We start from the raw sequence: 12,482 nt of genomic DNA, 5'->3' as shown, positions 1-12,482 counted from the left end.
TGAAGTCTTCTCTATTAAATTTAGTAAAACATTTATTAAATATGTGTTATGTTCAAAGGCTCCAAGTTAAATAATATCAAGACAAAAAATAATAGTCTTCTTATTCACGGAGTACATATTCTATAATTATGATGTAGGATGTAAACAAATGAGTATAAAAGAGGTATTTTGAAGAGAGAGTGAAATCTGGTATCTATTATATTTTTTACTCTATTCCAGGCACTTGTGTTATGTGCTTGGAATTCAAATTGATAGAGAAAGAAAGACAGTTCCTGACCTTAAGAAACTTAACATTCTATGCATGTGTGGCTATTTTTTCAGTTATGTTCAACTCTCCATTACCCCAGTTGGGGTTTTTTTGGCAGTGGTTTGCTATTTCCTACTTTAGCTCAATTTATAAATGAGGAAAGTGAAGAAAACAGGGTTTAGTGACTTACTAAGATCACATACTTAATAAGTGTTTGAGATTAGATTTGAATTCAGGAAGATGAGTTTTCCTGATTTGAGGCCCAGTGCTCTATCCATTGGGCCATCTAGAGAATTATTCTACATAGAAGGGAGCTACAAAGGATGAAGATATGGGGGAGGGAAGGGAGAAATGCACCTACACAGGGGAATAATTGTCACAGTTCTGAGAGTCAGTAGAGGAATCTGGGAAGGAGTAAAGGATGGCTGGCTTGAGAACTTCCTCTAACTGGAGGTTCGAGGAGGAACTCACACAGAGGGAAGGATGTCATGAAAGTGGAGGGTATTTTTCTATAAGAAAGCATAGTGTCATTAGTCTGGAGAGTCAAAAGGAGAGAGAGTTCCAGGGAAAACAAAACAGTGAGTTTTGAGGGTGTTTAGGAAGATATTCAGGGAAAGCTGTACCTTACCTGCATCTTGAAGGAATATAAGGACTCTAGAAAGTAGAATTGAGAAGACAATATATTCTGTGCATTGAGGAAGACTTCTTGGGGCAGGTGCTTAGCAAGGTGGGAAGAGGAATCTTGAGTTCAGAACAGTTGTACAGTTTAGCTAAAATGTGCAGGGAGGGAGTAGAATATTAGGAAGAAGAGTAATAGTATAAAATAAAGTTGGAAAGGCAGGTAGGAATCATTTTATGGTATTTGGAGAAAGGCTTTAAATGGCAGGCTGACTTTGTATTTTATCCAAAATTGAATGCGGACTTAATGATTTTTGAGTTTTTGAGTTGGGGTCCAAGCTAGTTCTATTTTCTGGGAATCATAAGATTTCAGGCAAATCAAAAGCAGCTCCAATGGACATCAGAATTTTTTTTAAATCAACAACAAATCTTGATTCTAGAGAACTATAAGCTTACAATAAGATAATGGATGTGCTCTTTATAAACCTAAAGAAACCATTTGTTAGTTTTTTTAAAATATATATTTTTGGAGAAAGGTGATAATCATATATTGATGAAGGGAATTCCTCTTATGGACAATTCCTCCTCCACTTCCTGTTTTGCTTGGTTACCAAGAGATTAAATGACTTGCATACAATCATGTAACATACTTATATCCTCTGTGTATCAGGGACAGGACTTGAACACCCTGACTCTTAATCATTACACCATGCTCAGCCACTCCAGCTTTAGCTATAGTTATTTTTATGTTTTGTTTTCTCTGTTGTTGTTCAGTCATGTCCAATTCTTTATGATCACATGGACTATGTCATCATACCAACCTTGTCCATGGGGTTTTCTTGGCAAAAACACTATTATGACTTGCCATTTCTTTCTCCAATATTATTTTCTTTCTGTAGGATATTTAATGCTCTTGGATGTTTCCTCTTAATAGTCATTTGTTATATATTTTAAAGAAGTGATATAGCTAGTTAATATCAGAACTTGAATTGCTAACTTGAGAATGGAAAACATTTGGAATGGCTGTTATGGAAATTGTAGGTAGGGGATAAATAAGAGAATATTTCTTAATTTTTAAATTTAATTTAATATTTTCCCCACTTATATTTAAAACAAAATTTTTCCATTTTTTAAAAATAAATTATCGCTTATCTCCACCCACAATTAAGAAACCACATGTGAACTTATGCAAAACATTTCCAAAAAAGTCAAGTGTGAAAGAAAACATGGATTTCGTTCCCTGATGAAAATAAAAATCCCTCAAAAAAAAAAAAGTAGAGAGAGTGCTTCAATCTGGATTCAGAGATAATCAGTTTTTTCTTTGAGTATATAGATAGGATTTTTCATCTTAAGTCTTTCAGAGCAATAGTGAATGATGATTGTACTACTGAAAACAGCAAAGTCATTTACATCTGGTCATCCCAGAACATTGCCATTACTTTGTATACAATACATTTCACTTTGCTTGAGTTCATAGAGGACTTTCCAGTGTTATTTTTTTCCTGAGAGCATCTTGCTCATCATTTCCCATAAAACAATAATATTCCATCATGAACATATATCATAGTTTATTGACATATATCATACTTTATTGAATGCCCAATTTATGGGCTTTCCTTCAATTTCCAATTTTCTTTCCCCCCCAAATCTCTTTTGGTATTCATGCCTAATAGTGATGATAGTGTTAGGTCAAAGGATATGCATGAATTAATAATCCTTTGTACACAAATCATACCTTTTAAGCACTTATCAATTGCGGTATGGCTCTTTTTATAAATTTGACCCAGTTTCTTCTGTGTTTGAGAAAAATGAGGCCTTATTAGAGAAACTTGGTTTGATTTTTTTTTACAATTCCTATTGCAAACTGCATATTTCCCATTTATTCTCTTTCTCCTTTCATCCTGTCTCTTCTCAAAAGTGTTTTGATACTGACTACTCCCTTCCCCAACATGTCCTCTTTTATCACCCTTCCCCTTCCCATATCTTATTCCGTACCTATTTTCTTGCAGGGTAAGATAGATTTCTATGGTCCTATTGAGTATATATGTTATTTATTCTTTGAGTCAAACTCTGATAAGAATAAGGTTCATTTACTCCCTTTCTCCTCCCCTCCTTCCCCTCCACTATAAAAACTTTTTCTTGTTTCTTTTTTATGGTATATACTTTTTTACTTCTCCCTTTCCCTTTCTCTTTCTCCCAGTACATTTCTCTCACCCTTTAATTTCATCATTTAAAACAATATCTCTTCATATTCAACCCACACCTGTACCTTCTGCCTATAAATACAAATTACAACTCCTAACTGCCATAATAATGAGAAAGTTTTAATGAGTTACAAATATTATTCTCTCATTCAGGAATATAAAGAAATAGATAAAGCTTATTAAGTCTCTTAAGATATCACTTTCCTGATTACCTCCTTATGCTTCTCCAGTATCCTATATTTGAAAATCACATTTTCCATTCGACTCTAGAATCTTCATTATGAATGCTTGAAAATCCTCTATTTCATTGAATTGACCACCTTTTCCTCTAAAGGATTATCCTTAGTTTTGCTGGATGGGTGATTCGTGATTGTAATCCTAGCTCCATTACTATCTGGAATATCATATTCTAAGCCCTCCAGTCCTTTGATGTGTAGAAGCTGCTAAATTTTGTGTTATCCTTTGGTTTCATTATGTTTGAATTGTTTCTTTATGGATGTTTGTAATATTTTCTCCTTGACCTGGGAGTTCCAAAATTTGGCTATAATATTCCTGGAAGTTTTCATTTCAAAATTTCTTTCAGGAGGTGATAGTGGATTCTTTCAATTTCTATTTTACTCTCTGGTTCTAGAATATCAGGGCAGTTTTCCTTGATAATTTCTTGAAAGATGATGTCTAGGCTCTTTTTTCTTTTTGATCATGACTTTCAGGTAGGCCAGTATTTTTTTTTAATTCTCTCTCCTGAATCTATTTTCCAGGTCAGTTGTTTTTCCAATGAGATAGTTCATATTTTTTTCCTATTTTTTGGTTTGCTTTATTGTCCTTATCTTCAGTTTGCACAATTCTATTTTTTAAGGAATTATTTTCCTCAGTGAGCTTTTGTACCTCCTTTCCCATTTGGCCAATTTTGCTTTTTTAAGGCATTCTTCTCCTCATTGGCTTTTTGTATTTCTCAATTTTCCTAATTTTTCCTTTATCTCTCTTGATTTTCAAAATCCCCTTTGAGCTCTTCCATGGATTAAGCCCAAATCTTATATTTCTTGGAGACCATGGATGTATGTGTAGGAGCTTAATGTGTGTTTTGATCTTCCTTGTCACCATGTGAGAGACAACTTAAAGTTAAATTTCCACAGAATGTTTAAGCTTCGATTCCTCTAAAACCTTGAACAGATAACTTTCTTTTTCTTTTTTAATTTATTTAAAGTTTTTTATTTACAAAATACATGCATGGGTAATTTTTCAACACTGATCTTGCAAAGCCTTCTGTTCCAGATTATCCCCTCCTCCCCCATCCCCTTTCCTAAATGGCAGGTAGTCCAATACATGTTAAATATGTTAAAATATATGTTAAATCCAATATATATATATATATATATATATATATATATATATATATATATATATATATATATATAGATTACTCTCTGGAATATCATATTCTAAGCCCTCCATTCCTTTGATGTGTGGAAGCTATGTGACCATGTCTCCATATATATATATACATACATATTAATAAAGTTATCTTGCTGCACAAGAAAAATCGGATCAAGAAGGGGAAAAAATTAAGAAAACAAAATGCAAGCAAACAATAACAGAAAGAGTGAGAACGCTATGTTATGGTCCATACTCAGTTCCCACATGGTGTATATGATTCTCTTCATCACTGAACCATTAGAACTGTTTTGAATCATCTCATTGTTGAAGAGAGCCACGTCCATCAGAATTAATCATTGTATAGTCTTGTTGTTGCCGTGTATAATGATCTCCTGGTTCTGCTCATTTCACTTAGCATCAATTCATGTGAGTCTCTCCAGGCCTCTCTGAAGTCCTCCATCTGGTCATTTCTTCCAGAACAATAATATTCCATAACATTCATATACCACAATTTATTCAGCCATTCTCCAATTGATGGGCATCCATTCATTTTCCAGTTTCTGGCCACTACAATCAGGGCTGCCACAAACATTTTTGCACATACAGATCCCTTTCCCTTCTTTAAGATCTCTTTGGGATATAAGCCCAAACACAGCAGATAAGTTTCTACAGAATGTTGCAAGCCTCAAGATGTAATATAAGATAATAAGTATCACTGATAGTGAGCTTTCAGAAGAGACTCACTTGGTTCCAAATTTTTGAAAAAAATGTCTAGGCTAGAAGGTATTTTAAACTGACAAGAGTCAAAGACCTGGAAAAGACTTTTTTTTTTTAATGGAATTTGCCTTAATAAGCCTCATGGATATAAGCTGACATGCCCTGCATAGAATTAATAATACATTAACAGAGCATGGGAAGTATGGTGTGGGGGGAAGGGAGGGAGGTAGGGAACAAAATATTTAGGAGTAGAATGTAAGAAATGATGTAGCCCTAAAGGAAACTGATCAATCCATTCTTTGAAGGGAGGGAACTGCCACAAACTAACAACATAAAGCTTGTCTGTTTCTGTACCTAGGACTCTTTCCATTAGAAGGGTAGAGCCTGTTTCTGGCCAGAAATGTACAATTCTTCTGCACTTTCATAAAATGTCCTTGTTATCTGACTTTCAAAGTCAGCTTGTTTCTAACAATAATAACTTTCAATTGTTGGAGCTTTTTGTCATCTACTCATTTTCCCTACCTATTACTTGGCTTTTAACTCTTTTGTTAAAGTAGGGCTGTTTCCAGGGTGGAGGGAGCACTGTCCCAAGTTTCAGGGGTTTTGTGCATCTGTTTTCAGAACTCCTTCCAGGAATGTGACCACAAACACTCTTTTCTACCGTGGAGCTTGTAGGAGTGTTCCAGCTCCACTGTAGCTGTAAGATCTAGTGTGCTAAAGCAACAGAATTTTGCTTTGCTGATACTGGAGCCATGGTTGTGCTGCCATGGCTGGCCCTGGAACTGCATAGTGGACTCCCACCCCATTGTCACAGACCTTCTGACCTTTTAAGTTGGCTTCAGCTGGAAAATGTTCTCTCCATCTTCTTGAGTATTCTGATGCTCTAAAATTTCTTTAGGGTCATTAGTTAAAGGAATTAACAGTTTGAGGGCGAGCTCCTGCTCCACCTCCAATAAGATATTGATGTTAAAAATATTTAGCAATAGAAGGGAGTCCAATTGAGATTTAAAAGCATATATTTTTAGTGAAGAAGATTGTCTCATCTTTTTTTTTAATTTTACATTTGCTGACAATATCAGAAATCATTAATTATGGCAAAGAAATCATATGATATGAATAAGAATTTATCAAATTGAGTAACATGGAAACTTCAGAAAGCAAAATGATATAAAGTATTGGTGATGGAATAGGAAATCCTACTAGGTGAAGAAACAATGCTCTACAATGAATATCATCACTTTCTTTGCAGTTTATAGTCTTGAAGAGTTACCTAGAGCTCTTGAAAGATTAAGGGCTTTGAGCAGGGTCACATAGCTACTATGTATTGAACCAAGTGTTTTTGTCTAGTTCCCTATCTACTGTGCCTTGCTGTCTCTTTAAGACACCATTGAGAACACTGCTAAAATGGCAATGAAATGCACAATGTACCCAGGCTAAGTTGGGCTACAAAAGAATTCTGAAAGTTATTGATTCAATGTGAGAATAAAAAGAAACCAAAGGGTTGGAGCTACAAATGAAGAAAGCCAGATTAAGTAAGGATGCTAGGTTGTGTTCTACAGATAAATGGGAAGTTTTTTCCAAGGAGGGGTAATTTCAGAGTTCAAGACTTCAATGTAAAATTTTTTTTCCAGTGATGACATAATTGAAGATGTAGCTGTGGTGGCAACTGCTTAAACTGAGGTAGAAATAAAACAGAACTTAAGAGACTAAGGAACTTTTAGGCCAGGTTGTAGTAAGGGATGGGAATGATATCAAGGATAATGGCTATGGACAGAGAAGGGGGAGTGAGTCAGATGATGATGATGTTGATGGAAGGTACTTTTGAATATCCTGGCTATCAGTAGACCAAGATCAGGTTGGGGAGAAGTATAAACTGAAGATGTGGATTTGCAAAAAGTTACTCAACAGGGTAGTAGTTTGAAAGAAGCAATAAATAGCAAGGAATATATCAACTCTTCTTCTCCCTGTAAATTTAGTCAAGCTGTTGTCTCCATTGGAAAGGATTGCAAATGGTATTATCCTTTGATGGGGGAAAAAATGAACAATTATATACACATATATGTATGTATATATATACATAAAAACACACACACACATATATGTGTGTTATATATTGTATTGTATATATTGTATTATATTATCACAGAATAATTGTCTAATACTTAACCCTAAGTCAAATATTTAATTAAATGAGACCTCAAAGTATGTCTATAGTATATTCCTCAGGGCTAAGTGCCTTGATATTTTCAAGTAATTCTTATACTTATGCCAAGTGTAATTGTTTCTTTGTCAACTTTCTGTTTTTAAGGACAGTTTATTCTGCTCTTGGAATTGATCTGGCATCTCATGGGTTTATAGTTGCTGCTGTAGAACACAGGTATGTGTGTGAATGTCATTTGTTGTAGGGGATTTCTTTTAAAGCCAACTCAAAAAGGCATTTTTGATGTATGTTTTTCTCACTAGTTGCATTGATTTTTGTGTGTGTACAACTTTATAATCACAAGTATGCAAAAAAACTCCAACATATTTGGTGATTATAACCATACCACTGACTTTCAATGAACCTTAGACAAAAATTTTCAACTCTGGTTTAAGATGTATGTAGAGTGCTAGACCTTGGAGTCAGGAGTACTTGAATTCAAATTCAGCTTTAGATATTTAATAGTTTTGTGGTCCTAGGCAAGTCATTAACCTCTGTTTGCCTCAGTTTCCTCCTCTGTAAAATGATAACAACATGGCAGTACCACTCAGGATTATTCAGAGGATCAAATGAATGGTGGCATAACTACCTTTACTAGTCAGATACAAAAATAATTTATTAGGTTATCTTTGAAGATCACTGATTTAGAGTAGAGAAGAAAATGATATTTATAAAGTGCTTTGCAAGTGTTGGAGCATTATATAAATTATATTGTTATGTTGTTTATAATTATAAATATATCATATTATAAATTTATTTATAAATAATTAATAAATCATTGTGTTTAATATATTAATATTATGTTAATAATAAATTATAAATAAACAAATATAACCATGCCCAGATATATTATATATGAATTATGTTGCTTATATTGTTATTGTTGTTCAGTTGTTTTCAGTTGTATCTAACTCATGGTGATCCTATTTAGGATTTTCATGGCAAAGATACTGGAATGCTATGCCATTTCCTCCTTCAGCTTATTTTACAGATGAGGAAACTAGGGCAAACAATGTGAAATGACCTGCCCAGGGTCACACAGCTGTTAAGTATCTGAGGCCAGATTTGAGTCTTCCTGACTTCAGTCCTGGCCAGTTTATCATCCGCTATGTCACCTAGTTGCCCCCCCCCACACACACACTTATTAGATATATATAAAGTATAATCAGATTGTACTAGAAAGTAATACATTTAGGCCTTGAAAGGGACCTTAGAGGTAGTCTAATTCAACCTTCCACACTTTACAAATGAGGAAACTGAGGACAAGGTGATTAAACTGCCTAAAGTCACTCAGAGAGTGATTAGAGCTAGAATTTGAACCCATTTACTATGACCCAGAAATCAATGTTGTTACTTTCCTCTAAAACTATTAAATCTGAAAGGACTTAGGTTTTCACTATCTAATTTAGAAGTACATGTTCTACATAATATTGCCACACATAAAGATGTTCTCAATAATGTCACTAACCATACCTCAGCTTCATGATTACTACCTTATTATGCCATGGTTAGGCACAACACAAGTGAGATGAGCTTGGTTCAGCATAGAATCATATGGTGTATTCTGTACTATGACTACTATTGGTAGCTCTTGCTTTCCCTGATCTGTGCTTCCATAGCCATGAGGTCACTATGCTGTTATTGAATCCTGCCCCCCCCCCAATCATTGTTTTGCCTAACATATTTGCATAGAAGAAGTACTAGTCATCAGATTGGTGTTGTAGGTTCTTTTAGAAGGAATTTTTTTGTTTAATTTAAGTCTTCTTTATAGAGTGTTACAGAGTAGAATGAAAGGGCTAGAATAAAAAAAGCAAGAGAATGTTGGGAGGGAAGGAAGTAAGGAAAGTTCACGTGAGGGAAAGAGAATAATAAGCAAATGTAATGATATATTTCCCCATATAGAGATGAATCAGCATCAGCAACTTTTTACTTTGAAGATGAACTTGCTCTACAAAGAAATAATAAGACCTGGCTTCCCTATAAGCAACTCAGTTCAGAGATGACGGAATATGCCCAACGTCACCAACAGGTATGAAAAAACTGAATGTAGTCATACAAAAAAGCATGCAATTTAATAGCCCACATCCAAGCTCCATTCCTATTTTCTGTTCTTCATGGCCAAATTCACAGAACTGTTCCTTATAAATTTCCACTTAATAATATAAATAAAAATAACCAAAATTCTGACAGATGGTATCATACTTGTTGGGAGTTTTCTGGTTGAGGTCCAGACCTGTGACATCATCCATGTGTGGAAACTCTCTCCCTTGATACAGATCAGCAATGAATCTGTATCTTAGCTTTAAAAAAGTTTCCTGGGACACTAAGAAGTGAAGTGACTTGTCATTGGCCACACTGTCTCTCTAATAAGCCATGATGTCTCTTATTTATTGCATCAGGCACTTTAATTGTATTTTTCTAATTAACATGTGAAAATAATTCTATAATTTTTTTATATTTGAGTTCCAAATTTTTCTCCCTTCTTTTTTCCTCTTCCTGCTCATTTGATGATAAGCAATTTTATATAGGTTGTATATGAGGCACTCTTAATTTGAGAAGTGTAATTGTTAGACAATAATTTTCTAGGCTCCACAAAGCATTAGTAATGTATTCTGTACCATTAAACTAAACATGTTGTTTAGAAAAGATCATTTTGGTGGCTTCATTATTTTTTTCTGCATCTCAAGCAAAGAATTAAAGCTTTTATATTGTTCTGTTTATGTGAAATTGTACTGTTTATACTTCTTATAATCATACCCAGGTACTTCAAAGAGCAGAAGAATGCTCTAAAGCTCTTAATTTGATCCTTGATATTAATGAGGGGAAAACAGTGGAGAATGTTTTGAATTCCTCCTTTAATTTGCAGCAACTAGAGGTGAGTCAATAAAGCCAACTTTCCTTTAAAAAAAAAGAAATCAATCAGTCTCTAAACATTTATTAAGTATCTGCTATATAACAACCACTGCACTAAGCACTGGAAAAGCAAAAGGAGGCAAAAAGACTTTGAATTATTGAGGTCTTGTCCTAAAGAAGTCTACGATCTGATAAGGGAGACCAAAAGGGAAATAAATATGTACTGAGAAGCTATATACAGGATAAGTAAAAAATAATTAAAAGAGGGAAGGTATTATAATTTAGAGGGTTTGGGAAAGGTTTCCTATAGAGGATGGGGTTTTATTTGGGACTTGAAAGAAGCAAACAAAGTCATTTGGCCGAGGTGAGGGAGTCAGAACATTCCATGCATGGGGGACAGAAAGAGAAAATGCCCAGAGAGAAGAGATGGGGTGCATGTCTTGTTTATGGAACCTCGGGGGGGGAGTCCATTGTCATCACATACATATAAATGAATTATCATCATATTAACTATACACTGGACCTGTGATTTCAATGGTTTAGTGAGTGAGTCAGTAAGTTTACAGGCATTTATAGTATGTCAGGTACTATGCTTAAGTACTGGGGATACAAAGAAAGACAAATGATAACCCTTTGTTTTCAAGGAGATTCACAGCATACAAAACTCCTCCTACTAACCTACTTTAGTAAACTTTTTTGCAATTTATAATCTTAGAGAACTACCCACAAGCACTAAGAAGTTAAATGACCAGCTCAGGATCAGGGTCAACCATTCAGCATTAAACTTGGATCTGACTCTTCATGCTTCTGAGAGGGGACACCTAAGTGTCACAATGGACAGAATATCAAGGCTAAAGTTGGGAAGGCTCATCTTCTTGAGTTCAAATCTGGTCTCAGACACTTATTAGCATTGTAATATGTAGCATTGTAATAAAAAAGAGATTAGCAAATCTCTTTAATAACGCTATTTACCTCAATTTTCCTCATCTGTAAAATGAGCTTGAGAAGGATATGGCAAACCACTACTCTGTATATTTGCTAAGAAAACTTCAAAAAGGATCACAAAGAGTCAGAGATGATTAAAATGACTGAAAAGCAACAACAAATATTTTTGAGACAGACTTTCTATATACTACTTCACATTGCCTTTCATAATGGGTATTTTAAATAGTGCTTATACATTAGGTGTTGAACTAGATTGAATTAGGAATGTGTGTTCTAACAGGCATGGAGAAAGAAGGCTTATGAAAATGCAGAGTTAGGAAATGGAATTCTGGAAATAGCTTGCAATTCAGTTTGGCTGTACTGTAAACTGTTTGGGGGGGGGAGATAAATGTGAAAGTTGGAAGATATCTTGTAACTGATTGGCCATGGATTCCAGGCTGAAGATTTTATAGGTTTTCTTTTCTAAAGTCAGTAGTAAATAAATGAAGATTTCTGAAGTGACATGATCAGATTCGTGACTTAGGAACAGGGTTTCAACACTGCGTGAAGGAACAGAGTAGAGTGGTGGGACTTCAAAATTGGGAAGCTGATTAAGAATAAGACAGAGTGAGAATTGATGACATCCTGAACCAAGGTTCAGATGTGAATCTTTGCATATAGACAAATGGAGAGAATGTAATAGATCTTAATAGATATTTAAGGTTTTGGCAACTAATTAAATGGGAAAGGGGGGTGGGTTAGAAGGGAGAAATTTAAGGAAAAATTCAAGGATGACTCCAAGGTCGCAAACCTTGGTGATGGCCAAAACTCTAGTGTCCCCTCCTTTAACAGAAAATAGGAAAATTAGGAAGAAGTTTGAGTTTAGGGTAGTAGAAGATAATTTCAGTTTATAGTTAGATAATTTTCATTTTCAAAATGCAGATAGCTTCAATTTTAATAAATTCAGATTACTTCAATTAAATAAAGCTTTAAAATTGAAATAATTTTGAAGTTGCCAAATTCATTTTTTAGTAAGTTCAGATAATTTTGGCAATATTGGAGACACCATTATCAATGAAATACTTTGATGGAAATAGCCAATAAGCAATTGAAGGTATTGGACTTGAACTCATGGAAAAGAGGCTGAGGTATATATTTGAATTCAAATGGTTTTCAGTCATGTCTGACTCTTTGTGACTCCATTTGGGGCTTTCTTGGAAAGAGATTAGAATGGTTCACCATTTCCTTCCTAAAATGATGTTTTTATAGATTTTTCTTTTCTAGATGTTTTTATAGAACTCTGTAGGGTTAAGTAATTTGCCCAGAGTCACATAGCTCTTAACAG

General features: G+C 34.5%; 1 protein-coding gene across 2 annotated transcripts in view; it reads left to right on the top strand.

The window, feature by feature from the left end:
• PLA2G7 (phospholipase A2 group VII) overlaps positions 1-12,482 on the top strand; it is a 73,928-nt gene that overhangs the window by 53,615 nt on the left and 7,831 nt on the right. For both annotated transcript variants that reach the window (XM_051997096.1, XM_051997097.1), the window contains 3 exons: positions 7,469-7,537; positions 9,263-9,389; positions 10,122-10,235. In XM_051997096.1, the coding sequence (XP_051853056.1) occupies positions 7,469-7,537; positions 9,263-9,389; positions 10,122-10,235 (310 nt within the window). The remainder of the gene's footprint in view (positions 1-7,468; positions 7,538-9,262; positions 9,390-10,121; positions 10,236-12,482) is intronic.

The sequence above is a fragment of the Antechinus flavipes genome, chromosome 4, assembly GCF_016432865.1.
Source record: "Antechinus flavipes isolate AdamAnt ecotype Samford, QLD, Australia chromosome 4, AdamAnt_v2, whole genome shotgun sequence".
In the NCBI taxonomy this organism is placed as follows: domain Eukaryota; kingdom Metazoa; phylum Chordata; class Mammalia; order Dasyuromorphia; family Dasyuridae; genus Antechinus; species Antechinus flavipes.
Note: the sequence above shows the minus strand (reverse complement) of the source record. Positions and strands in the feature narration are given on the sequence as shown.